Below are 27,072 nucleotides of genomic sequence, written 5' to 3'. Positions count from 1 at the left end.
GGAGCTACAAGTACAGGCAAAGGCGATTCCAAGTCCCTCGCTGCCGCGTCCTGAAGGGGGGTTCAGCCGAAGCTCCAAACCTGCACCCTTTCACGGGGCTGTTGCGCTTCGGTAGAAGAATTACCAGCGGCGATCAGGCCGGACATTGCATCTGTGTAGGCTACAATGCTGACGATCTTGTCAAACGCCGTCGATACCCAGCGGATCACCCCTCGAGTTTGACGGTCCAAGACCCGGCTTCGAACCATCTGGCCGAGCGACGGGCCAAGAGGACGAGCATCGCGGGCTTGGTTATAACCCGAGTGTTTGTCGTTCGGGTCCCGCAGCTCTGATTCTGACAACTCCGGCTCCATTGATGAGCGTAGAGTCAACACGTGCGCCATGTGTGTAGCAGCTTCATCGCCCTCTTCTTGATCCAAAATCGTGGAGCTGGTCGATTTTGACCCTATACCATTGGTACCGTCTCTCCTCTCTGAGCCGCGGGCGCTGGCTCGAACATGGCGCATGACACTGGCAACTGAGTCGGTCTCGTTGGCACGATCGCCCAAGCTCCAAACCATCACGCTGCCATCCGCCCCGCCACTAACACACCGTCCATCTTCAAGCGCGACGCTGTCGACGCTGCCAGTATGTCCGTGTAAGCTGCGACGATGCACGAGACGAAGACCTTGAGTTGGCGAAGCGGGAGTGGCTGTCGCCGAGCGAGAAGTAGGTGCCGGTGTGTGCGAATCTCTGGGAGTGCGTCGTACAAAGGTGGTGGCACCCAGCAGCTCGTAGACCTCGATTAGATTATCGCTTGCTCCAAGGACAACAAACGGATCATCATAGGTTAAGCTCGTAGACCTGCTACTCGTCGTAGCTACCCTTGATGCCAATACTGGAGGCTGCCCCAGAGATTCGTGCGATGTGCGCAGGGGTGAGCTTTGATGCCTGCCGAGCATAGAACGACCCCTCGGGTCGATCGGAGTCGGACGAAAAGGGTGTTTTGCTGTAGCGTGTCGACTTGTGACTCGAACTGCCGACGGCGATGCTGCGTCGAGGTTGAGCCGCACCACGACCTCCAGAACAGAGACACTCCAGGATGCAGGATAGCTTGGTGTCGAGTAAGCGAAAGTGACTCGAAATGCTTGTTCTTCGATGCATTCTTCTCTCCAGTGACGGTCAGCGGTCAAAGACGATGAGGGTCCTCGAATACTTTTAGACATGTCGTGATAAGGGAGCTTCTTGAGACGCAAAGATGCGGGCCACGAGCAACGATAGCTCGACACACGGTGAATCAGATCAATCCGCGTGGTCGGATTTGTTCTGATCCGGTAAAAGGCGAGTTGAAAATCGGAAGAGCACAGGACGAGCGCGTGGGAGTGCAGAGCGGCCATGGTGACATGACTGTCAGAAGCGGTTGTCTCTGAGCTGTCGAAGACGTCTTCAGAGCACTTGGTGATGCCGTTTGTGGTGCGAAGTGAAAAGATGCTGAAGTGTCCGGTCGAATAGGCGATCAGAACTCTGGCAACGGAACCTGATACAATATCTTTTGTTCCATCGACCTTGCGCTTTCGAGATTCTAATGCATCGGCCGACGGAGTACCCATGCCAGCGTCAGCATCGATTGCGATCTCGGTAATGAGAACCTGCTTTGGATCCTGATCGGATGATTGTATTTCGAGAAGCCTGCGAAGCCTTTGCGAAGAGAATCGCAGGATTGGCCTTCTGTCCTGCAGATCGGTGGGTATATAGCTGGTGGTTTGTCCGAGCTGGTCGGCCGAGGAGGTAGATGGCTCCGAAGGGTAGACAGACACGCTGGGGGAGGTCGAAGCATCCTCGACGTCGGCGGTAGTTGCTGTCAGGGTGAACTCATGGGATACTCTGACGATAGTACCATGAGACGCCAATGATGGAAGATGTCGTGGCGCGAGCCTGGCCCTTGTTGTGGGTGTGACCAGCTCCGAGACGGCAAAGTTGCCGTGTTGCCAGTTTGTCGAAACACGAAAGATCTGTTCCCAGTCAATCAGATGGTCTCTAGCCGAGGCCTCTGTGGACCGCAGTCCTCGATGGAAGAGTGAGAAGATAGCATCATCAGCCGCTTTCTCCGGCGCGATTGTGGCACTGGAACGTGGCGATGTGCTGTAGTAACGGCTAGGCAAGCGATGTATGGGTCCGGCTCCGTCGCCAGTGATGTGCTTGCCCGACAGAAGGTTCTGATGCAAGAGCAAAGATCTGAGCTCTCGAAGCGTAGGGAGGGTGCGCGAGCTTGCATGCTGATCAGAGGTGCCTTTGTTGGGCCGCACAAAGTTGAAGTAGAAGAGGCGTTTCCACAGCTGAGGGTCTTTGGCCAATCGGCAAATATGCGTATTGACGAGCTGCAGTCGAACGAGGTCTGCTGCGTCGAGGAAGCTGAGGATGCGAAGCAGGACTTCATCGGCAAGCCTGGAGTCCATAGCGGATGGTTGCATCGCAGAGCTAGTGTTGATCGTCGGAATCAGCACGGCTAGCGTCGTCGATGTGTAAGGCCTATCGAGGTTTCAGCCGGCAGTCCTGCGGCCTTATGGGTGAATCTGTATCAACAATTCGGTCGACATTGCCACTGTTGAAGAGCACGATACCAGCAGAGTGTGCTATCAGGCCTCTGACAGAGACGCCACGGGATGAGGCAAGATCGACAAGAGGTGATGGTGCTGAGTATTCTGGAAGCTCAGTTTGTCACGGGCCAAAATGCGAAATTCAATCAATGCACGCAGCTGCCACCGGGAAAAATAGACAACCTTGTGGCTCGAAGGTGCTTATCAATCACACACGGTCTCATGCATACATGAGCAAATCAGTTGACTTCCACCTGCTGCAAGCAAGGCAAAGAGTAAGTCAGTTGTTTGTATGCTCTGTTCCGGCCCTCGTGGTAGTCAGCTGTTGCGCTTTCGAGCGGCAGACATCGAAGAAGCTGGTTTCAGTGCTCGCTTGTATTTGGCGCAGCGGCTCGGTTTCGATCGAGTCGAGCTTGGACCTTTGAAAAATCGTCGCGCACAAGGTGGGGAAACGCCGATTTTAGCGAGGCCACCAAGACAGAATCACGAACGCATCAGAGTCTTGCCTCTGTGGTCCTCCATTTCACGGTTGACTGAGGCGGCTCTCATTATCGTTGCCGAAAGCTGTCGTTCTGGCTGGCGCTACAATGAGGCACTATGCGTGATTCGACTCTTCTTTCTCTCTCTGTCGCTCTCTCCGGAGAAGACCTTGTGGAGCCACAACGAGAAGATCCGATTTGCGTGATAAAAAGGCAAGCGGATCGCGGCGCGAATCGTTTTCAAATTTGACTTTTTAGCTTCGGCGCTTGCATGGTTCCGCAGCTCTAAAGTCAAGCTAAGCTACGCATGGACCTAGCTGTATCTCGATGCACTTCAGCTCCAATTCCCAACTCCGACGTCTTGACTCAAGCTCGAGATCAGGTATACTCAGCACCATCACCAGTCCAAACGATTACTGAAAGGAGACGGCGCTTCCGAAACCAGGCAACCACCCTACCACCATCCGTCCCTGCGCCTGTTTCATCACCGGGGACCAAATTCGAGCTTGCACCTCTCAACACCACTCGACCCGACGCTGGACCGACTCTCGCCTCACATCGAGACGTCTGACGGTAAATTGAAGCTGCTCATCTGCAACAACAACGCGAAGAAGACAACACCATCCTTCGATCATACTCGGCGGCAACCTCGAAACCCAGTGGATCTTTCCTTGCGGTATTGCCCCGTCTTATCTGCGCTGACTATACCCCAAAAATGTCGCACATACTGTCCGGTTCGCCCGAAGCAGACGATGAAATGCCATCGTTAATGCAGCAGCACAGGGACAAGCTTGCTGCGTCACCGTCTTCGGACGTCAGTCCTCAAGCTTCGCCTGGCCCGAGCAAACCTGTTCCACAGCGCAATCAAACGCTCTCGCCTCGGCCCGACACTTCCGCACAGGCACCCGCGCATTCACACGCACATTCGCACGGTCACGGCCGCGGCCACGCGCACAGTCACTCGCATTCCCATGCACATTCGCAATCGCCGAGCCAACAGCGTCAGTCAACCATGCGCACCTGCTCAGGTGCGTCCACCTCGTCTCTGAACGTTCCGACCAAACCGCATGAACGGTCGCCTTCACGATCCATGACACGTACACCTTCGCACGAATACCGCGAAACGCTCAATGCCAAAAGCAAAGATCTCGACGACGGATCTACCGTTATTAACCAGTACAAGATCACCGACACCATCGGCAGAGGTGCTTACGGAACCGTTCGCAAAGCCGAACTTGTCGACGATCCCGACGTCAAATTCGCAGTCAAAGAGTTTGGCAAGACGCGGCTGCGCAAGACACACCGAGCCGACAAGCTGCGCAAACCGGCAAGAGGGAGAGCAGCAGCTCGTCCCGCCAATCGCAGCGATCCTGCTCAAGGAGGCAGCAATCCTAAGCAAGAAGAGCAAGACGAGCTCAAAGACCCGCTCACTCACATCCGTCACGAGATCGCCATCCTCAAGAAGCTCCACCATCCACACGTGGTCAAGCTGTTCGAGGTACTCGACGACCCGTCCAAGGACAGCCTCTATATGGTGTTCGAGTACTGCCCCGACGGCACCGTCATCGACGTCAAGCCCAGCCACTGTGTGCAGCCACTGCCCGAGGACATTGTACGACTCTATTTTGTTCAGATCCTCATGGGTATCGAGTATCTGCACGAGAATGAGATCGTTCACCGCGATATCAAGCCGGACAATATCCTGCTGAGCGACAACCGCAAGACTTGCAAGATTGTCGATTTTGGCGTCTCCGAGATGTTCCTCAAGCCAGGAGACGACACGATGCAAAAGTCGGCCGGCAGTCCCGCCTTCATGAGTCCCGAGCTCTGTACTGCTGGCCATGCCGAGTATCACGGCAAGGCGGATGACATCTGGTCGTTTGGTGTAACGCTGTACTGCATGGCGGTAGGCCACCTGCCCTTTGACAAGGACAACTTTTACGAGATGTACGAGTCGATCAAAAACGACGAGCCCGAATATCCTGACCACCTCTCCGACAATCTCAAGGATTTGATGCAGAAGATGTTTACCAAGGATCCCGCACAGCGAATCACGGTTCCGCAGATGCGTGAGCACCCCTGGACGCTGGCCATTGAAGATGGCATCCTGCTCTCAAAGGACGACAATCTCGAGACGATGGTGTCGGAAATCACCGACGAGGATCTGGACTGCGCCATTTGCAAGATCACCAATATCTTTACCTTTGCACGCGCCATCTCTCGCTTCAAAAAGGGTGGTTCAATGCAGCGAGCTCGTCGGGAAGCGACGCGGTCTACGTCGGGTGGGAGCAGTGCTGACCCTAATGACCGCAGCTGGTTCCCACCCGCCACGCCCAGTCCAGACGAGGCCAAAACCAGCGGCGCTGCTGGTGATGAGTCGATGGATCTCACGAGTGATGCTGCGACCATCAAGGAGCAGACGCCCACACCCACATCGCAGGTCAAGGAGCACAAGGATGGCGAGGGTAGCGGCGAGGTGGAGCAACTAGAGAAAGCGGCCGCCCATATGTTTGAATCGCCTCAGATGCACACGTTTGAGCTGCCTGCGGGAGAGCCCGACGGCAACGGTCCACTCCAGCGCACTCGGTCTGGTCCAATTACAACTTTGCACAAGATCGAGACGGGACAGGACGACAATGGCCCACCGGTAATCACGATGGACTCACCGCGTAGCGCTTCGCCCGAGATGTTTGCCTCACCGACCTCGGACGGTGTGTCGCCTTTTACTGAGGCCATCACACGATCACGGGAATCTTCGAGCGTCAACACAAGCAGTCGAAGCACCGGTGAACGCTCGACTGATTACACTACTGACTCGTCTAGACCGGACGAAGCGATTGCGTCGCATCTGTCGGACATGATGCTGGAGCATGGAGAAGGCCATCACGCCGTATCGAGCGCCAGGGGACACAAGAACCAGGGTCAGCAGGAGGCAGTGCAACCCCGCCGCCGCAAGGACGATGTCGACAGCAAGGACGACTCGGTACCACGACGTGCACAGACACTCGAGGAGCGCGCGGCTTCGTTGGGCAAGAAGCCGTCCAAACCCAAGCCAAAGCTGCTGCCGGACCAACCGACGTTTGCCAGCCCGCGACACGAGAACATCCGAACGCCTCCTGATGCTGCTGAGCTCTACAAGCAGTCTAAGGACGACAGTACTGGAGAGCAAGGGGTGGAGGACAATGAGGGTGCGGAGGGGCAGGAGAATCCTTATTTTAGGAGTGCAGGTGCCAGTCGTCAGCAGCAGCAGCAGCAGGACATGGAGGAGGATGGCGACGAGGAGGAGGTCAAAGCTCAGACTATGTGAAAGGGTTGCATGGAGCTAATCGAGAAGCACTTGCAGCGTATCTGTTTGTGCTCTTCTTCCGTTTACTGAGGGAGGTTGAAGTTGGTGATGCCAAGCGAACGGTTTCAAGTGGTCCAATTTCGGTCACGGGTGAATTTTCTGCGTTGTTACATCGTCGTACTGTCAGCAGAGACAAAGGAATCGCAGCTGGAGGAAGAGAAGAGAAAGACGTGGAAATGGGATGGCGCAAGCTGATCCAGTGTAAGATTACGTAAGCAGAGAAAATAGAGCTTTTGCCTTTGTCTCGCGGCATCTGTGGAGGCGAAAAACAGAGGACAGCAGGAGCGGGGGCGTCTGATGACTTCACCGCCGAGCGCACAGCTCAGCGTCAGAAGTGCAGCGCGGAAAGACTGGCAGGGCAGAGAGCAGAAATCACACGAGGGCCAATGCGGGTGACGAGATAGTTGCGGTTTAGGAAGATTTGCATTTCCCTCTTTGCCACCATATCTAGACCTATCCAGCGACTCATTCTTACGAGACCAGAAGTGGGCGTTCGTTTACAGGCATACACAGATCTCCGTACGAGCACTTCACATTTTTTCGGATCAAAAGTCAATCTTCCTCTACAACAACATGTCGAACACGGACTGGGACAGCAAGACGGTCATCGGGCGCGGCGTGCGACCCTCTGGCGGGGGTTCGTCGTCGTCCGTCCCCACCGCGTACGAGCGCGCCAAGCAGGTCGGCGCCATCACCGAAAACGACCGCAAGGTCACCGCCGGCACCAACAAGGGCCACGTCGGCACCGACCACCAGCGCATCGCTAAGCTCGACCGCGAAAACGAAGTGGCCCCGCCACCCAAGGTCGCCCCCACCGTCGGCAAGACCATTGGGCAAAAGCGCCAAGAGAAGGGCCTGACGCAAAAGGACCTCGCGACAAAGATCAACGAGAAGCCGCAGGTGGTGCAGGAGTACGAGAGCGGCAAGGCGGTGCCCAACCCGCAGATCCTGGCCAAGCTCGAGCGCGCCCTGGGCGTCAAGTTGCGCGGAAAGGATATCGGTGCACCTCTGGGCGGCCCGAAGAAGAAGTAGACAAGAGATGCTGCGGATCGGCGCGAGAGGATCGAGATATCCACAGACACGATGCGTCTTACGACATTGCATCAGCCCACTTCCCAGACGTTAGTGGCTGCTTGAAGAGTTTTCCACTACACCTAGTACCATTTCTGTGCCCAGTAGACTGCCTGATCCACTCTCAATACTCCACAAACGCACACTCTCACTCCGTCATCGATACTGCTTTACAAGGTCCTTGTCTGCTTCTGCTTGTGTGTCTGTTTCGTGTGTGCATTTTCGTGCGAATCGTCCGGGATCAAATGCAACACTGTCCACCTAACATCTCCTCTCCGACCCACCGCCTGGTCGCAGTAACCTTCACGCCTCACCCGGGCTCGCACACTGTGTTAGCTTATCGCTTCTTAGCGTCGCATGCCCTGCTTCTTGACCCTTCACCACAGACGCCCGCCCGCCATCTGACGACTTACAGACTCCTGATCGCCAAATCGATACAGCAGCAGCACAGAAAAGTCCTCGCGCAGAAGGTTCGTTTGATCGAAAGATTCCCAAAATGAAGATAGAAAAGTGAAGAGATACAGGTGACAATGATGATACCTCCCTGACGACAAGTCCTTAAGAATAAGCGAGAAACAGAGACGAGATGAAGAGTATGAGAGAAAGTGAAAGAGAGAGGTGAGACGCCAGGTTAGTGGCGGGGATTGACTAGAGTGTACGCGAGGGAGTGTCGAGTACATTCCACAGACGCGGAAGAGCGTATGAGATGATGGGAGATCGAGCAGAAGCAGAAAGAGGCCGCGGAACGACAACAAAAAAAGGATGACAAGGCTTTAGGTGCGCAATCCTCACACCTCGCCATTCACATCTCCGTTGATGTTCCCATTGACTTTGCCGCTGCCGCTCCTGCTCAACTCGTACCTGTCCCTCCAAGCCTCCAAATCGCCCTTCAGCTGTCTTGGCGAGACAGGCTTGGTCATCCATGCATCCATCCCACACAATTCGATGCCGCGGGTCTTGTCTTCTTCTGAGCTGAGCGCAGTAACGGCAACGATAAACGAAGGCCAATTGTGCGCACGCATCTGCGCACACGCTTCAAAGCCATCTTGCACCGGCAGCGAAATGTCCAGCAGCACCACCGAGGGGCGGAACGAGATGAACTTGGCAACGGCCTCGGCACCGTCATGCGCCTCCTCGTAGCGGATGTCGAGTCGTTTGCAAAGCGTCGTCAGCAGCCTCATGTTGATGGGATTGTCCTCCACGACAAGCACGCGAAACTCGTCGCTGTGCATCGCAGCCGAAGACGTGTCGATCGGCGCAGGGTGCGGCCTGCCTGCCTTTGCCTGGACTGTGGGCGCAGCATCAACCGCATAACCGCGAGCGTCACCATCAACGCCCTTCTTGGCTTGTCCAACAGTGGCCGTTGTTACAGAGGCGGACTGGCGATGACCAGAGACTCGCCGAGCGCCCGAGGCGATACCGAGCTCGGTCACGCTGACGCGGTGTTGATTGTTGGTGCGAACAGCATTGGCCGTGTGGATCGGCGGTGGCTCCTCGGCCGATAGGAAAGTCTCCATGAGCCGCAACGCGCTAGGACCATGCGGCATGGGCAGCGGCAGCACCGAGCGTCCGTCGAGCTTCTCCACGCCCGTTTCGACGATCAAATGCGACGAGCTGATGGTGACAAATCTGGCGGTCGGCTTGACCTGCGCCAACAGAGGGTCGTCTCCCTCATCCAACGAGGAAGCAACACGCTCTGGCAAGACGATGCAGTCGGCTTCGGAAAAGTCGCGCGTGATCTCGATGCCACCCAACGCGACAAAATGCTCGCACATAGCTGTAGCCAAGCGGCGCAGACCACGCGTATCGAGTCCATAGTAGGCCAACTTGGAGACAGCAAATTTGGACGAAGTTGCGCTCGAAGTCGAACCGTTCCGACCGTGCTGCGCGGAGCCAGGTCGAAGCGGCATGCACATGGTGACACGCGTGCCTAAGTTGAGCTCAGACGCAACTGAAAGCTTTCCGCCATACTTTTGCAAGGTCGACGAGACGATCGTCATGCCCAGGCCAATACCATCGCGAAACGAGTCTCCCTTGCTGAAAGGCCGCGTGAGTTGATTGGCGCAAAACTCTTTGGTCATACCGACACCCGTGTCGGCGACCTCGATCTCGACAGCAACGTAGCCCTCGGGGATGCTGGCGTCTACCTCGTCCAAAGCACCAGGAGGGGCTAAGCGGATGGCAATCTCGACGTAGCCCTGCTTTGTAAAGCGGATCGCGTTGGACACCGTCTTGCGTACGACGTCCTGAAGTGACTTGACATCGACAATCCATTCGCAGTCGCGCACCTCTGGCGTCGCTTTGACGATCAACTCCATACCGCGTAGCGGGCCTTCCTGTGCCTTGAAAGGATCTGTCTCGAGGTGGCGGTTTTGCAGATCGAGACGTTGGGCGAATTCCCATTCCTCATCGGCAACAGACTCGACAATCTTGACAATATCGGCGGCAACGGGCTTGGACGGGATCGTGGTGGCGGTCTTGATTCCCGAGAGATTTTGAAAGCTGAGCAGATCGTCGATGTAGGCATTGAGCGTGAGGCCCGACAGCGAGATCGACTCGAGCAGGGTGGCCAGGACGCCATCAGCAGAAAGGTCGATCTTGACCGCGTCGTCGTCATCGTCATTGCTAATGGCGGCGCGAAGATATTCAACAGCACCGAGTGCTCCGTGGAGGGGCGTGCGAAGATTGTGCTGAACGTGCCTCAAGAACTCGGCCTGGAAGAAATCCACCTCGGAGAGCTTCTGGCGCAGCAAGCTTCCGAGCGCGATCTGCATGGTACTCTCGACGAAGAAGCGCTCCTGGCGGTCGAAGCAGACGTGATCGGTAAACATGATGAGGAACATGATGGCTGGACGCGCCTTGGCACGATTGTAGCAGACGCAGACCGCATACGAGCTGACTTGGGTGTCGATGGGCAGCAGCTCGGACCAAGGATCTTTGTCCTGATCAGTGGACCGGGTGGATGCATTTTCATCGTCGTCCTCGTCAGACGAAAAGTTCGATTCAGCTTGCCTGCGGTAGAATTTGCATCGGATGTTCATCTTTGTTTCGGAAGCCATACGCGCGAGCGGCTTAGTAAATGAGGTTTTGAGGCGTTCAATGTCTTCTGGCATGTTGGGCCGACAGCTGTCTGGGCCGCTGTAGCACAAGACGCTCGGGGGTGGCGAGCCCTCGCGCAAGTCGATGGCATGCAGCGTGGTACCGGCCTCGTTAAGGGACATGTTGCGGCTCAAGCTAGGCGAGACAATGGGCGAGTCCGGGTCGATATACGTGGGCGTGGAGACGGATTCCGAGGGCGGGGTGATGGGCTCATCGGGGTCGTGTCCGTCAAAGAGCTTCCATGGTGGCAGAGTGGGCTGAGAAAAGGTGGTCGAATTGCGGGGAGAGACGCCGCCCTTTGCGGCTTGACGTCGGAAGCGAAAGTTGCTGACATCGAAAGCGGCGACGCCAGCGGCTCCGAAGCATTCTCGCAGCTCTTGGCAGGCACGATCAATGACGACAAGTGAGTAGCGGTTGAAACCGTCACCAGACTCGCTGGTGGATCCGTTCGAGCTATTGAAGTGGCGGAGCTGCGCAGTCAAGGAAGCGTCTTCCAAGGAACGGATGAGTGAGCCGGTGCGTTGTTGCATTTCGGCCGCTTTGGCATTCTTGGAGCTTTGAAACTCCTTCTCGAGTGCATCGCCGGCCATCTTGCCAATAGCGTAGAGGAGGTCGGCAGCGGTTTCGTCGAAGTCATCACGGGGTTGTTCGTCCATGATGCACAGGCGTCCGACCTGGACGCGGCCTTCGATGCCGTAGAGATTGTACGACAAGAACAGAGGAGCGGAGGCGTAGAAGCTCATAGGGTTCCCCTTTGCGTTGGTGACGGTGCCTGCGAGGGTCGAAGGGCACGAGCGGAAACGCCAGTCCTTTTTCGCATCGTGGACAACGAGCACCTCGTCGTCGGGGAGCAGCATGGCGTGAGAGCAGATGGTGAGTGTTCTGGGAACCATCTGAACTTCAGCATCACCGCCGTCCTGGGCGAGAATGAGCATGTAGGCTTCGTCGGTGCTTTCGACCATGAAGGAGGCGTATTCGCACTTGAAGACGGCCTTTGCGTGTTTGATGTAGAGCTGAAGAGCTTCGCGCTCTTGTGCACCTGTGAGACTGTGGCGACGAAGCGCTTCGGCGACTCGGCGGTAGAGTCGACGAGGGAGAGGAGGTGCGGCGAGCCAACCTTTCTCCTTGTAGAAAGCCATGGAGTCGACCATAGCTTGTGCGTCAACCTTGACATAGCGATGCGCGTCGGCGACTTTGAAAGGCTGACAGAGTTTGGCGGACTCGGGAGCGGGTGCTGCATTGGAAGCTGGGGTATCTATGATGGTCGGGGGAGTGGAAGGAGGAGCGGCAGAGGTAGCATTCGGTGTGCGGTCATTTGCTAGCGCCTGCCTTGGATCGATGGACGACTGAGGCGGCACCTTTTCGCACCAATTGCCAAGCTGATACTTGCGAAGCCAGGTTCCCCAAGCGATGGGGCAAGTTGGCGCCTCGACGGCATTTGCGGCGATCTTGCGCGCTGCGGTATCGGAAGAGAGACTGGAGGTGCCAGGAGAAGGAGGCCTCACCAGCGACTGCTGAAGTGGATGAGGTGCCGACATGGCGAACAAGAGGTGCTCTGGTACGACTCTGGGAAAGTTAGGCGAGGGATGGGAGGGGCTGTAGTTTTACGGCAAGCATTGGTGGTGGCGAGATGTAGCAGCGCAGTGGAAGTAGCAGTTTGGGCGGTGGTCGATGAGATCAAGCGTCGATCGAGTCAAGGCAGCGGGATAGCCAAGGAACCAGCACACTAGGCGAGTGGGAGGCTACCAGGTGGGAAGGGTGATGCTACTTTGCCTGGATGGAGGCGAATGGCTTATGTGCTGTCTTCCAAGTCCATTCCAGTTCCAACCTCCAGGCGATGTAAGCTTGACGCAAAGACGAGGCGAGGGGTTGGGTTTTCGACGTGCTGGCTAGCGCAGTAGGCGTATCGGAGGAATTCGAAGAGGCGTGCGTGCAGTCACCAAAGCACGATGCGAACCCAAGGAAGCGAGGGTGGAGAATCCAATCGAGAGGATCAGCAACGTCCACAAGGAAGGACAGAAGAGAAGTTGATGAGCGAGCGACTGGGGAGCGTGATAATGAGCGAGAGAGAAAGATGGTGGGGAATGGAAAGCACAGAGAGACGTCGGTGGATTGAGAAGGTGCAAAAGTAGTGAGCGCGATCCAGACGTGACGAGCTTGTCAGAGACCGAGAGAGTGTATGAGTCAGTGATGGTGAAGGCGGGAGGTGGAAGAAGGACAGGGTCGATGACGATGACGAGGACGAGGACGAGGACGAAGAGCAGCACCGTACTGTAGAATGCAGAGGCACAGGCACAGGCGCAGCGACAAGCCGACGCAAAGACAGACGGGCTCGCCAAAAAGCCAAAATCAGGCTACGCCCGCGGGCATTCACAGTCGGGAGAGGAGAGAGAGTGAGAGAGGATCAGGCTCAGTCCAAAAGCAACACAGCGCAGCACAGGAGCTCCTACACGCACAAGAGAATGAAATTTCAACAAATTTCCCTCATCCAACATCCGGCTTCGATGGACGCAGCAAGGAAAAAAGTCCAGAAAGTCCGGTTTCAAAATGCCGTCCGGATCGGCTTGAGACCTCCTCTTCTTATTCTTCCCTTTCATTTTGTTTTAAGTAATTTGTTTATACAGTAATTCTGTACGTGGTTGGGCTGCAAGCTTTTCTGTAAGCTGACTGATGATGAGCCACGAGTCTGTATCTTCCCACCATTTTCCATAGCGGGGGTCCGGACTGAAGCTTTAAATCCCCATGGAAATTCGGTTCTTGAAAAGAGCGCGCTCGCGTAGCTTGTTATAAATGAACACGCTGATCTCTGGCATGCGCTTAGCTGTCTACGTCGAACGCAAGATAATCCGGCCACACAGCACAGCGAGCTCCTTGTCAGATATGCCAGCTATGTCCATCGCTTCCTAGCTGTACAGGCGCTCGTGGCGTGATGGCGAGGGGGTAGAAGCGGTGTGTTGAAAGGCAGGATTAGAAGGACACAGGTCGTCCGCTCCCTTGTGCGTCGCCGTCGTAATCGCTGTGCAGCGGCATGCATCCACACAGAAAGACAATCAAGGACCCAAGCTCGCATGCAGTTCCCACGGTGTTCGGGAGAGCAGTAATGCGGAAAAGTCGCCGTAACGAAGCAAACGGTCCGCGACGGTGAGTGACAAGATATGCTTGGACGGCGGCGCACAGACGCGTACCTGGCGATAGTTGCATCAAAATGTGCAGCGAGTGCAGCGAGCCAACGACCGGATTCGAAACCCGTGCCAAGGATTGTTCTTACTACTCCTGGACGATGACGTCCTTGCTCGGAGTATGTTGGTGACGACAATGTCGACAGTAGTTTGCTCGCTCAGGATTGGTCGTGAGAATGGGTTTGCGAGCCCCTCCGTCCTTGCACCGCTCAATCAACGCGCATTCCGATCCCAACTTGTGTACTTACGACCTACTTGCTCACCCCCTCACCGTCTCGCCGACTTGGTTATCTTTGCTAGTGATCCACCGGCGATCGTTTGCTCCGTTGGCCATCCTCCGAGCCCAAGTCGGACGGCTGTCGCTGAGAAAAGGTTCTGGCTTTGGCGGACAGCAGGACAAGAACAAGAAAGCACAATCGCACACACCTTGGAAACCACAAGGGCAAGACTCGGGCACCTTGTTGACCGCTGTTGAACCGCTGATCGGGTGGTTTCGCATTGCTGTGCACGGATTTGCAGCATTCCTTGACTCTCGAAAAATGAGTGAATAGATTGCAATCTGCCAAGAACACCGTCAGCTCCGCTTCTTGCCACGTCTGCTCTCAAGTCGAGCTGGCTGCATGACGGCAAGACCAATCCACCCGTCAGCCTCGCCTACGATGCAAACACACAAGGCAAACCGAGCATTTGCGATACGTGTGGAGAGCGTCTCTATTATGGTACGGCATGCATGCAGGCAGAGTCTTGCAGCCGAGTGCACCCACCCACCGAACAATCTCACGCGAGCCTGCCGGCTTCACTAGCGTGGCCGCGCCGGCCGTCTCGGTGTACTCGGTCGAGCCTAGATTTTCTTCCCAGTCTTGGACGCAAGCTGCAGCTTCTTGCAAGTGCTGACTTATTGGAGACAGAGCAGAACACACCACGACAAACAAGATCGAAAGAAAACGACTTCGCTCACTACTGGCATTACTGTTCTCGTTGCTTGCATGCAGCAGCCGTGAGCGCAGTTCGGTGTGCACCCATAACGAGAAACTTCTTCTGCAAGTTTCAAGTTTCTGTGTGCTCTCGAACCGACCTGTGCCTACAGTGCTACATTCCAATTGGCCTTTCTCTCTGCCGATCGCCCACGTTGGCCCGCATCGTGTCGCCTCGCAAAGGCGGCGTGCTTCACACTCCCTTCTGCATGTCCGGATCGCGAATCTTGCTCCTTGTTGCTTCAACGGGCGTTCATGCGTGGATCATGAATGTTGTGGTACAGACGAAAGCTCGCTTGAGACCTGAATCGTCCACCCAGATCTGCAAGTGTTTGCGGATGGTTCCTGTCCCGCCATCACTCAGCATCGGGTTTTACCTTGTTACCTTTAAACTTTTCACTGGTGCCATATGCCAACACTGCGCCACCGCGTGACACGCTCTCTATCTATCCTTCGCGCCGCAAAGGTGCGACGAGGCGATAAGGCCCCTTCTGTAGCTTGCGAAGGGCAAAATACGAATGCCTCGCCACCGTCTGGGTGCCATCAAGCACAACCGATAATGTTACTACCTAGTCGGACGTCGGCCTCGCATATAGACTGCGATCTCACGAACCGCTGCGCTGCCCACGCATCTCCGTATCCTGCTTTTCCGATGGGAGAGAAGCGGCCAATGAAAGGTTTGGCTTGATCCATTGCTGATCGAGTTCGGCAGAGTGCCCCTGACAAGCCGATGAGCGATCTGTGATGCTCCAACCCTCCTCGTTCGCCCTTGGTTCTCAGACGAGCTTCAGAATGTTAGACCGCTCACATGACTTTGTTTTCAAACTCTGTTAGATCTATAGTTTCGTTTCTCAAGGTGTAACTCCGCGAGAAGATCCACGAAGCGGCTGGAAAGTCTTCCTTCATTCATGTTTTTGGAATCTTTTCTGCTTGCTTGGCTCAGTCAAAAATCAAACTAGAGAATCTGAAACGCATGGGCCTGCAACTGCAGATTGTGTTGCAGCTCGTTGAGAATTTTTGTTTTTTAGCAACTCGCCCGACATCATAGTCACTCGTCCTCCAACCATATCAACATCCTTGTAGCAACGCAGTCCTTTCCGTCATCCCACTTCTATGAAACGCACTACAGACCCAGCTGGAGGACCGCTACAAAAGAGAGCCAACACCGAGCTGCACGACCAGTCCGTCATCGACGACGTCGAGATCACCGACGCACTTCCCACCATGTCTGCCACACCACAGCAATCCGCTCCCGCCGACTCGAAGGACTTCTTCAAGCCCATCGGAGAGCATGTAGCTGACGATGCAGCTGCCGGTGCTGATGATGGTACCGAGGCTGGCGAGCAAAAGATGGTCGAAGAGATCAGCTCGCTCTGCATGGATTGCCACCAGGAAGGCACTACGCGCATGCTTCTCACCTACATCCCCTATTTCCGCGAGGTCATCGTCGTCTCCTTCTCATGCCCGCACTGTGGCAATCGCAACAGCGAGATCCAGTCCGCGGGCCAGATCCAGCCCAAGGGCTGCCTCTACACCGTCCACGTCACCAACCCCACCGATCTCAACCGTCAGGTTGTCAAGTCCGAGTTCTGCACCGTCACCATCCCCGAGCTGCAGATCGAGATCCCACCCAAGAAGGGTCAGCTCACCACCATCGAGGGTGTCATTTCGGATACTCTTCGTGACTTGGAGCTCGACCAGCCCTTGCGCAAGCACATGCAGCCCGAAGCATACGCCAAGATCGAGCAGGTCTGCGACAAGTTGAGAGCCATCCTCGGCGAGGACAAGCCTACCGAGGTTGAAGAGGCCGACAAGGACCAGCCGTCTTCCTCTGGTTTGCGCAGTCTCGGTCCCGTCGGTGGCAGCTCATCTTCGATGACGTCCGAGGAGAAGGCCAACCGCAAAGTGCCACCCTTCTCAATCCGTCTCGACGATCCATCGGGTAACTCGTTCGTTGAGTTTATGGGCGACATTCAGGGCCGTGGCATGTCTGACGCCAAATGGAGCAAGCGTGACTACCCACGATCCAAGGAGCAGAACGAGCTGCTCGGTCTTTCTGGCCCTGCTGCTGCTGGAAACGCTCAAGCCGAAGACGAACTCCACACCACTGGTTTCGACAAGGGCGCCGGCGAAACCGACTTTGACAACGAAGAGGTCTACACCTTCGCCGGCACTTGTTCGTCGTGTAATGCACCCCTCGAGACGCGCATGAAGAAGGTCAACATTCCGTACTTCAAAGATATCCTCATCATGTCGACCAACTGCGAAAACTGCGGCTACAAGGACAACGAAGTCAAGTCGGGCGCCGCTATCTCGGAGCAGGGCCGAAAGCTCACTCTCAAGGTCGAAGACAAGGAAGATCTGTCGCGCGATGTGCTCAAATCCGAAACGGCTGGATTTGCCATCCCCGAGATCGACCTGCATTTGTCGCCAGGTACGCTCGGTGGCAGGTTTACCACGTTGGAAGGCTTGCTGCAACAGGTGTACGATGAGCTGTCGGAGCGCGTCTTGATGCGTGGTGACTCGTCGACCCAGGCCGCTACGTTTGAAGGCTTCTTGGGCAAGTTGAAGAGTGTGATCAGTTGCGAGCTGCTGCCGTATACTGTGATTCTGGACGACCCGTTGGCCAACTCGTACATCCAGAATCCATATGCTCCCGATCCGGACGAGCAGATTATCGAAGAGAAATACACCAGGACATACGACCAGAACGAGGATCTCGGTTTGAACGATATCAACGTCGACAACTACCACCAGGAGGAGGCCGCTGCTGCACCTGCGACGGCTGCTTGATCGGCTCGCATCTCTGTCCTCGACTCGTTTGCAACTGAATAATTTTATCTTCTCATGTATCACGCCGCTGCCTGTGGTTTGTGATGAAGAAGCGATGCTTTTCTGAAGCACGCTTCGCTCGTTGCTGAGATGGTTTTGTCATTGTCGAAGCAGTATTCTACCAGCCGGAAAAGTCGCCAAACCCACCGGCGGTCTTTCTCTTCTTACCCTGACTCTGATCTTCACGCATCGCACCATTACTCGATACCGGCAGGTACTTTCCGATGGTCGAAGAGCCAGCTAGCAGGCCTGCCGCCTTCGCACTCTTTTCTGAGCCATTCGCATCTTTCGTCGGCAACTCCGTTCCCAGCCACGTCGTTCGATCCGCCTCTCTACGTTTCCGCTTTTCCATCCTCCTGATGTAGTCCGGATCAGTGGGGTCGTTGGCTTTGGCAGATTGCTTTTGCCTCAACTGATACTTTTCAAATGGATCTGCTGTCACCAGCACGTCCAGAATTTTGATCTTTCGAAGTGGTCGATCCGTGCCTTCTTCCGACGGTATCTGTTCCAGCGCTGTCAACGTCTTGTCCTTCTCGCCATCCACCAACCGCCCAAACACGGTATGCTTGCCATCCAAATGCGGCACCGCCCTGTACGTGATAAAAAATTGACTCCCGTTCGTACCGCTACCCTTATTCGCCATCGACAGCACCCCTCTGGCCTCATGCTTGAACGCACCGGGCTCGTTGTACTCATCCCTGAACTCGTGGCCCCAGATGCTGCTCCCGCCACGGCCCGTCCCTGTCGGATCTCCGCCCTGAATCATAAACCCCCGGATGTTGCGGTGGAAAATCGTATCGTCGTATTTCCCCTGCTTGCACAGCTGCAGGAAATTGTAGCACGTCTTGGGAGCCTTGTCGCAGTGCAGCTCGAGGTTGAGCGGGCCAAAGTTGGTGGTGAGCCGCACGTAGCCTTTCTCGCGAAGGCGCGTCTTGACGTGGTCGAACATGACCTCTTCGTCGTCGAGTACGACACGCTCGATGGCGGTGCGCGGGGTGAGACTGGATGACGTGAAACTGGCGGCGGCCATGCCGGTTGAGCTGCCCGAGGCTTTGTTGCGGGTGTATGCCGAGTTGGGTGCTTTCGAAGGCGCCGCAGAGGGATCAGCTGAAGCGGCGGGACGACTGGTTTTGGAAGTGGATAGGGATGGGGGTGTACCCTGCGTCTCGGACGACGCGCTGCCTCGAAGCTTGGTGAGCAGCTTCTGAGCGCTGCCAGTAGCACCCATGTTGATCTGCTCAGCGCTATCGATGCCCTTGTCCGCCTGTGTGAGCTTGAGCCCTTCCTTGACGTGATGCATCGCGCTCGGGTTCCTGGTTTCGGGATGGTTCGGATCTTGGACCGCAATGATATCCGCTTTGGTGAAGGCTTCGTCTGTCACCAGATCCCTCATGTATTTGGCCTTGACGTTGAGCCTGTGCACCGTGTCGTGCAGAAACACATTGCCGCTCTGTCTGATTGCGACCAGATGCGAATGCTGGCCAAACTCCTTGAACGAGACCGGGTCGTGAAATCGACCCTGCTCGTTCTTGTGGAAAGTCAAGCGCACCACATTGTCCAGATCAAAGGCTTTGCCCGTAACTGGATGCGTTCCGAATTTGCGTACATATGGGATCAGATTCGTGAGTTCAAAAGCGATGCCGCAATCGTTGGAGCAGACAGGGATGTTCCATGGCTGGAACGAGAGGGCGCAGCAGTCAAAGGAGACCGGGTGGAAAGCTTCTTGCTCGAGTCCACCTTGCTTGCCCGACGAGGCTCCGTGTGCTCCGTAGACGCCTGAGTGCTCGGCAGCACTCAGGAAGGGTCGGTCGGATTTGCCGTGGCCCATTGTGGTGGTGGTGGAATGCAAGAAGGCCAGCAAAATGGACCCTAACCCGATTACCGATGTTTCGCTTTGGCTCAGATTTGGATCCTCGGTCATTCAGTGTCCGTCTTTCGTCACAGTCTCGGATGCACTTCAAAGAAACGTCTCGCCGGATCAAATTGGACAGCTTGGACAGGCTCGAGCTGCTCTTGAGTGGTACCGTTTGGAAGCAGTGGTGGGAGTCGAGTTGGTCGATGCTAGAACAATTGATTTCGAGTCCGGGAACGTGTGCAACTGTTGTGGCTGCAAAGCGCGTCTGCCGTGGGAATTCCTTTAGCGTGGGTCCGTGGCCTAGGAGAGCAGCAAATCGGCAAATCCGAATCAACGACGTCAGACAAATCAGCTGAGCGCCAGAAAGAGATACTTTGGGTTCAAGGTGCAATTCTAATCAATTGCTCTTCTTCCCTCTCTCTCTGATCACTTGCTCATTATCTCCCTTCGGTGCAGAAGCCCCGATACATCGAACGTGTCTATCACTGTCACTGGACGCTGCTGCTGTCGCTGCTGCTGCTCTTGATGCGCAATCACCTTTACCCATTGTAGACGAGCACTTCGACCACATCTGCGCTCAGCTGCGACAAGCCTCATCGTTCCGTGCATGCACCCTCCTCATCACCCTAATCTCTTTGGAAACCATCTAGTCTCGGGCACAAACACTCCAGATCTCCAATCAGACTCGCTCTCCCGCCCGACTACAAGTGCGGCACACAATCCGCCTCAAAGCGAAGACCAGGCTGAGCTTATCCCACTTCAGTCGTTCGGTCCTTCGCGCGCATCCCATCTAGACGATACCCCTAGACCCTCCAAGCTCCAACAGCAGATCCGAGCCCACATCGAGCATCACGGTACCATGAAGTTCTCACACAGCTTGCAATTCAACGCCGTCCCGGACTGGGCGGACAAGTACATCGCTTACTCGAACCTCAAGAAGACCATCTACTTGATGGAAAAGGAGCTTCCTTCTGAGCCCAATGCTCCTTACTCAGATGTCGAGAACGAATCTTCTGGTCTGTTGCAGAACACCGATACCACCGACACCGACCGCACTTTCGTCCCTCTGCTCGATAAGGAGCTCAACAAGATTGTCGAGTTCTACCTCGAAAAGGACGCAGAGCTCAAAGGCGACCTGCAGCAGCTCAAGGACGACCTCGAAAGGACCGAGAACGAGGATTTCGAGGACGACTCCGACTATGGTATCAGCGACGATGATGATGACGACGACGCGTTGGACACGGTGCGAACAGGCAAGGCCAGCACCAACCGAACTCCCAGCATTGACGATGTCTTTACCCATCCTAGCAAGTACAACGAAGCCTCGCGCCAGGAACAACGCATGCGAGAAGGTTCGGGTCCTTCTCGTTCGCGCAAGGACAGCCGTGCTACCACCGACGACGGCCATGCGCCCGTTCGACCCGCCAACAACAGGAACCGTTCGAGCCAGCTCCTCGACCAATCTGCCGACTTTACAGATGGCGGTGCGGATACCGCTGGCTTTGCAAAGCGAGCACGCAGCGGCTCTAATGCCAGCCAGAGCGGCTCCAAGGGTCGATGGGGCAGTATCTTCGGGAAGAAGCCTGTCCGCCGACGTTCGCTCGGTCTCATGCTGGCCGGAGACGACACGGCCAACGGCCACGACCGAGCCGCCCCGGGTTCCAGCGATGCAGGCGATAGCAGCTTCGCCGGCGGCGATACCAAGGCCATGTCCATCTGGACCGCCGACAATGACTACGCCATCGACATGCGCATTACCTTCAAGAAGCGCATCACCGACTTATTCGTCGCCATGTCCGAACTCAAGCAATTCGTTCAGCTCAACGAGACAGGCATGCGCAAGATCCTCAAGAAGTATGACAAGATCACCAAATCCGACCTCAAGGATCGCTACATGAACGACAGCTTGCGCACGCAGCAGCCTTTCACCTCTGACACTAAACGCAGTCTGGAAGAGTGTATCGAGACGCTCATCCAGCTCTACGCCAAAGTAGTCACCGGGGGCGATATCAGTGCGGCTAGCCAGCAGCTCAAAACTCATCTGCGCGAGCAGGTGGTTTGGCAGAGGAATACTGTCTGGAGGGAGATGATCGGCATCGAGAGGAGGGCGCAGGGTGCGGCGCTCGAGAGGACCGTGATGGGTTCGGGCAAGAGGGACAATTTCGAGGCGAAGAAACCGTTTAGGTTGCGGACGCCGTGTGGCAGCTTGACAATTCCCAGCTGGCTGAGCATGAGCTCGCTGCATCTCATCATCGCTTTTACCGCGTTGGTGGCGCTACTCAAGGCTCCCGGTCTGCGCTTCTTTAACCGCGTCGAGGAGCAAAACTGCCTGGCCATGCTCGTGTTCTGCACCATTCTCTGGGCGACGGAAGTGATCCCGCTCTTTGTCACCTCGTTGATGGTGCCTCTACTTGTCGTTACGCTGCGTGTTGCGCGTACCGACGATGTCAAGGATCGCCGCATGACGGCGCCCGAAACGACAAAGTGGATCTTTTCGCAAATGTTTGCTCCCAACATGTGCCTGCTGTTGGGTGGATTCACTTTGGCTGCAGCACTTTCGAAATACGGTATCGACAAAATCCTCGCGACCAAGATCTTGCGTTTGGCGGGTACGCGGCCGAGCGTGGTGCTGCTGGCGCACATGGGTGTCGCCTGCTTTGCGTCCATGTGGATCAGCAACGTGGCTGCGCCCGTGCTCATGTACTCGCTGATCCAGCCCATCCTGCGTACGCTGCCGTCCAAGTCGCCGTACGCCTCGAGCTTGATCATGGGCATTGCGCTTGCGTCCAACATTGGCGGACAGACGTCGCCCATTGCTTCGCCTCAAAACTTGATCGCGCTGCAGTACATGAAGCAGCCCGTCGGCTGGCTGCAGTGGTTTGCCGTCACCATCCCTGTATCCGGTCTGTCGCTCGTGGTGATCTGGCTGATCCTGCTGTGGTCGTACGGCGCGGGTAAAGGAACGGTGATCAAGAAGCTCGGCGAGTCGAGGGATTCGTTCACCAAGATCCAGTGGTTCATCTCGGCCGTGGCCATCTCGACGATTGCGCTGTGGTGTCTCGAGAAGAACTTCGAGTGGATTGTGGGTGACATGGGCATCATTGCGATTGTGCCGATGGTGCTGTTTTTCGGAACGGGGATTCTGACAAAGGAGGACTTCAACACGTTCTTGTGGACGGTGGTGTTCCTTGCGATGGGCGGGATCGCGTTGGGCAAGGCGGTGACGAGTTCGGGGCTGCTCGAATCGCTCGACGATCTCATCCAGGAGATTGTCAAGGAGTTGCCGCTCTGGCAGATTCTCATCGCCCTGCTCTCGATTGGGCTCGTTGTTGCTACGTTTATCAGCCACACGATCGCCGCGGTCCTGCTGGTGCCGATCGCAGCGCAGGTCGGGGAGAGCCTGGAACACCCGCATCCCAGGCTGCTCATCATGGCGACCACGTTGGTGGCGAGTGCGGCCATGGGTCTACCAGTCTCGGGCTATCCGAACCAGATCGCTGTCTCGATGGAGGACGATCTTGGCGACCGATATGTTTCGACCAAGGACTTTTTGAAGGTCGGCATCTTCGCGTCTGTTGTCGCGACGCTGATCGTGGGTACATTGGGGGTATTGATCATGTACGCGCTCCAGTTTTGAGATACTCTAGTTTTGAGATCCTCTCATTCTGGGTAGTGGTACGTTGTGCTGCGCAATGCGAATAGAATCAGACATGACTCAGAAGGGGAACACAGCAGAAAGGGGCGCAGACTGTGAAGACTCGTTGAGGCTTTAGCGGCGAGTAAGTTACACCACACACACACACACACACACACACACACACACACTTGAGCAGAAGAAGGAGAAGGTTGATCTGCGTTACATGCTGTCACACCTCGATCAGGGCAAACGCTGGGTGGTCAACGCTTACTCGAGGTCCTCCGGGTTGACCTCCTCGTTCCCCGTGTCAATGACAGCCTTGCTGGGCCTCCAGACCATGACGATGTTGTCCTCAGCAGCCGAGGTGAGCGCCCACTCCATGTGCGGGCTCCAACCGAGATCCGTCGGGCGGCTCGTGTGACCGCCGTGCACGAAGATCAACTCGGGCGGGCCGTCCTCTGCGTCCTCAGGCGTCTGTTCTTGGCCGATCTTGCTGAGGTCCCAGATATTCACCCTGCGGTCCGCCGACGCACTCGCAAGCACGGTCGGGTGGTGTGGCGACCAGCACACTGACAGGATCTCGTCCGTGTGCGATTCGAGCGAGTGCAGCTTGACCTTGAGGTTGCGCAGATCCCACACACCGACGGTCTTGTCCGAGGATCCAGTGACGAGGATGTTTTCGTTTTCGGGGCTGAAAGCGAGCGTGTTGACTTCGCCCGTGTGCGCCTCCACGCGATACTTGGGCGCCGAGGCAGGTTCGCGCACGTCCCAGATGAGCAGCTGGCGGTCATCGCCCACGGAACCGAAGAGCGACTCGTGGTGGTTGTGCCATGCGACGTCTTCGACAATCGACGTGTGGCCCGTGTAGGTCGCGGTGGGTTGGAGGGTGTTGTTGCCCTTGGTGTAGTTGTTGATGTCCCAGTGGCAGACGGTGGTGTCTTCGCTCGCGGCGAGAATGTGGCCCTGCTTCAAGGGCGACCACGAGAGACCGTAGCCTTCCTTTTCCTGCCCTTCGAGGATGATGTCAGGTCGACAAACGCCATCGGCCGAAGGTGTGTTGGAGTGCTTTGTTCTGTCGAACACGTACGTCTTGCCGGTAACGGTTCGAGTCGCAATCAGGTCGCAGTTCTGAGGACAGTAGCGAGCACGGTTGATCTCGCCATCGTGGTTGATCTTTTGCACAATGGTCAAACGAGCCGTGGTGGCCGAATAGCTTCCAATCTCCCCCTTGTCCTCGTCGTACTGTTTGAGATCCAAGCGACTCTCTGCCGAGTTGGAGGGGCCATCAGCACCCGTGTTGGGCAGCTGAACTTGTGCAATCTGAAGATAGTTTTGGTCTTGACCCGAGGTGTGGGTGCCAAGGAGCAGTCGGTGTTGGGTATAGGACTGACCGGCGGGCGACTCCTTGTCCGGGAACCACTGGCAGGTGAGCGAAGGCCATTCGAGCGCATGCGTCACGACGAGGTCGTAGAGGAAGGGCGAGTTCTTCTTCCAGATCTTGTACTCCTCGTTGGAGAGCTTCTGCTGGGCGATGGCAGCCTCATCTTCGATGAGATTTGAGGCGTCCATGTCGGGAACAAGAAGCCGCGAGCCACGACGTTGTGAAGATGTGGTTGCCTCGGACTATGGATGACGGTCGAACAAGGGAAAGAGAAGCAAGGCTGAGCTGCGGGAGCCCGAGGACAAGTTTCGTGGAATGCGGGTTAGGATGGATGAGTGGGGTGTGGACGAGAAGAACAGCTCAGGGAGCGACAGTGGAGGAGGCTTTGCAACGGAGCCAGGCTGGGTCCCGCTTGGGCTTTTTGACCTTGTATTCACAGCAGCAAGAACGCGGACACGCTGCCGAGCCAGAGAGACGCACAGAGGCGTAGCAGCCCCAATTTCGAAAAAAAGTAACAGTCCGACATCGCGTTGTTCTGGTTCTTCTCGGGCGAGTCTGTCTGCTTGCTAAAATTCGCATGACGAACTCGCGTCGCGTTGAGTGGGATCTGCACAGAACGCGATCCACCTTTGCCCTGCGCAGAACCTGCCGAGCTCGATTGAACATCCTTCTACAGTACGTAGTTCGTTCAGGGAAAGGCGAGCTCGATTGCGCAAGGTCAAGCGAGCTCGCCAATAGGGAATAGGCAGAGATGAGAGAACATCACCTAGCCTTCAACGAGCATGGCTAGAACTCAAACGGACGCTGGCAGATTGATGTCGTGCGCATCAAAACCAGTGCCAAAAGAAGGCTCAACGTGAACCTAGCAATAAGTTCTGCGAAATCACGGGCATTTCTGACGTCCGCCGGTCACTGTCTTCAGAGGTTTCAGGTTGGGAGGGATCGACGAAGATGGTCTTCCTTGGTGACCAAGAGACATCAGATTTTGATGTCCGTGCGTTGCTCACGCCTTTTTGCCACAGAGGAATTTTTTTTTGGAAGGCGAACGACGCACAGACACGTGCAGGAAGAACTTCCACTTTTTCTTTGGCTCGAAAAAAAAACCGGCTTCAGCTCCACACACATACAAATTTTTGTCGATCCAGAAAATGGCTTTGGAAGCGCTCTGAGGGGAAAAAAGCTTTGTTCTCCTGTTGCTCGCCTGTGGATGGACATATTTGACTAAACCTTCTGAAGTTCCTCTTCTCATCCTTTCTACCATCATACCAAGCTTTCATATCGCTTGCTTTGCACTTCTCCCCAGGAATTCGCCAGCCCACCTTTTCAACGAAGCCATCACAATGACCGACGCTTACCGCCAGCCTGAGGCCAAAACCTTCTCGGATGCTCTCCAGCAAAAGGTCGATGCTCTCGTCAAGGACTTCCGCAAGGCTGACGTCGAGCTCATCAAGCACGAGCTCAAGCTCAACGCTCCTCTGTACAAGAAGCGCGCGGACATCGTCTCGTCCGTCAAGGACTTCTGGTTCCAGGCTCTGATCAACTGCATGGCCACCAATGTCTACATTGACGATGCCGACCACGAGGCTCTCTCCTACCTCTCCAACATCGAGGTGGACCGTGATGTCGAGGATCCTCGCGCTGCCTCCATCACCTTTACCTTCCGTGAGAACCCTTATTTCTCTAACGACAAGCTGGTCAAGAAGTTCTCGCTCGTCGACGGTGCCAAGTCGCTCGAGGACGAGTTCAACTTCCTCGAGGAGACCAAGCCTGAGAAGACCCAGATTGACTGGAAGTCGGACGACAAGAACCTCTCGAAGCTCAAGCCTACCATCGGTGGTCCGGACAGCGACGACTTTGAGCCCGGCTCCTTCTTCTCCACCTTCTTCGAGAACACCGATCAGGAGGTTGCTGGCGGCATCGGCCACGCTCTGATCATGGACTTCTGGCCTGGTGCTATCGACTTCTACACTGGCGCCGACGACCTCGACTTTGACGAGGACGACTTTGACAGTGAGGATGAGGAGGACGACGAGGACGATGATGACGCCGAGATTGACCTCGAGGAGGATGACCAGCCTCCCAAGAAAAAGACCAAGGGCGACGCATAAAGGCCTAGTATTCCTTTTGTGTTATCTGGCTTCTCTTTCCTTGTCTCGTTTTCCATTTTGCCATTCCTATGGATGCCCCTCAAGCCTGCTTCTCCCATCTTCACTTGTCCCGCGAGGTGGCATGTATTGCCCTCCCATAGCCGTTTGGCTTTGCTCTCGTTCCATGGCTCTTGCTAGTACCCCACTCCACGTTTTTTCTTGCGGGCTTTTCCGTTGCTCCATCACTCGCTCCTGTAGACTGTTCTTGACTCTCAGGTCGACTCGTTCGGATATTGGCCTTCTTCTTGTGCGCTTGTCGGCCTTGTGCCAACAATTGCAAGAAAGGGCTCCGTGTCTGTGTACCAATACCATCATTTCTTGACCCATTCCTTCGTCTCTGCGTTTGCCCCGTTTGTGTTGTCGAGATGCAACCGTCCCGTTCGAGAAGAGGGTGAGATCAGCTGTGAAAGAAGCTGCACATAATACAAGCGTTCTTACAGAACCGGAGGTGAGCGGGAAGAGCAGTGCTCAAACCTCAGTTGAGTCCATCGGCAAG

The 27,072-nt window shown here is 55.8% G+C and overlaps 9 protein-coding genes across 9 annotated transcripts; 5 read left to right on the top strand and 4 right to left on the bottom strand.

The window, feature by feature from the left end:
• Positions 1–62: 62 nt before the first annotated feature.
• On the bottom strand, positions 63–2,450 carry EX895_000214 (uncharacterized protein; the record flags this gene model as incomplete). The annotated part of the gene is made up of 1 exon (XM_029880815.1): positions 63–2,450. One exon carries the CDS (start codon positions 2,448–2,450, stop codon positions 63–65), a length of 2,388 nt encoding a protein of 795 aa, XP_029742201.1.
• A 1,320-nt stretch (positions 2,451–3,770) lies between these two features.
• On the top strand, positions 3,771–6,362 carry EX895_000213 (uncharacterized protein; the record flags this gene model as incomplete). The annotated part of the gene is made up of 1 exon (XM_029880814.1): positions 3,771–6,362. One exon carries the CDS (start codon positions 3,771–3,773, stop codon positions 6,360–6,362), a length of 2,592 nt encoding a protein of 863 aa, XP_029742200.1.
• Positions 6,363–6,974: 612 nt separating this feature from the next.
• On the top strand, positions 6,975–7,433 carry EX895_000212 (uncharacterized protein; the record flags this gene model as incomplete). Its single annotated transcript, XM_029880813.1, has 1 exon — positions 6,975–7,433. One exon carries the CDS (start codon positions 6,975–6,977, stop codon positions 7,431–7,433), a length of 459 nt encoding a protein of 152 aa, XP_029742199.1.
• An 827-nt stretch (positions 7,434–8,260) lies between these two features.
• Positions 8,261–12,109, bottom strand: EX895_000211 (uncharacterized protein; the record flags this gene model as incomplete). Its single annotated transcript, XM_029880812.1, has 1 exon — positions 8,261–12,109. The coding sequence occupies one exon, from the start codon at positions 12,107–12,109 to the stop codon at positions 8,261–8,263; it is 3,849 nt and encodes a 1,282-aa protein (XP_029742198.1).
• Positions 12,110–15,837: 3,728 nt separating this feature from the next.
• On the top strand, positions 15,838–17,517 carry EX895_000210 (uncharacterized protein; the record flags this gene model as incomplete). The annotated part of the gene is made up of 1 exon (XM_029880811.1): positions 15,838–17,517. The coding sequence occupies one exon, from the start codon at positions 15,838–15,840 to the stop codon at positions 17,515–17,517; it is 1,680 nt and encodes a 559-aa protein (XP_029742197.1).
• A 157-nt stretch (positions 17,518–17,674) lies between these two features.
• Positions 17,675–19,384, bottom strand: EX895_000209 (uncharacterized protein; the record flags this gene model as incomplete). The annotated part of the gene is made up of 1 exon (XM_029880810.1): positions 17,675–19,384. One exon carries the CDS (start codon positions 19,382–19,384, stop codon positions 17,675–17,677), a length of 1,710 nt encoding a protein of 569 aa, XP_029742196.1.
• Positions 19,385–20,018: 634 nt separating this feature from the next.
• On the top strand, positions 20,019–23,048 carry EX895_000208 (uncharacterized protein; the record flags this gene model as incomplete). The annotated part of the gene is made up of 1 exon (XM_029880809.1): positions 20,019–23,048. One exon carries the CDS (start codon positions 20,019–20,021, stop codon positions 23,046–23,048), a length of 3,030 nt encoding a protein of 1,009 aa, XP_029742195.1.
• Positions 23,049–23,315: 267 nt separating this feature from the next.
• Positions 23,316–24,617, bottom strand: EX895_000207 (uncharacterized protein; the record flags this gene model as incomplete). Its single annotated transcript, XM_029880808.1, has 1 exon — positions 23,316–24,617. One exon carries the CDS (start codon positions 24,615–24,617, stop codon positions 23,316–23,318), a length of 1,302 nt encoding a protein of 433 aa, XP_029742194.1.
• Positions 24,618–25,769: 1,152 nt separating this feature from the next.
• EX895_000206 (uncharacterized protein) lies at positions 25,770–26,537 on the top strand (the record flags this gene model as incomplete). The annotated part of the gene is made up of 1 exon (XM_029880807.1): positions 25,770–26,537. One exon carries the CDS (start codon positions 25,770–25,772, stop codon positions 26,535–26,537), a length of 768 nt encoding a protein of 255 aa, XP_029742193.1.
• Between the last annotated feature and the right edge of the window lie 535 nt (positions 26,538–27,072).

The sequence above is a fragment of the Sporisorium graminicola genome, chromosome SGRAM_1, assembly GCF_005498985.1.
Source record: "Sporisorium graminicola strain CBS 10092 chromosome SGRAM_1, whole genome shotgun sequence".
Lineage (NCBI taxonomy): Eukaryota > Fungi > Basidiomycota > Ustilaginomycetes > Ustilaginales > Ustilaginaceae > Sporisorium > Sporisorium graminicola.
This window is presented reverse-complemented; position numbering and strand designations above follow the sequence as displayed.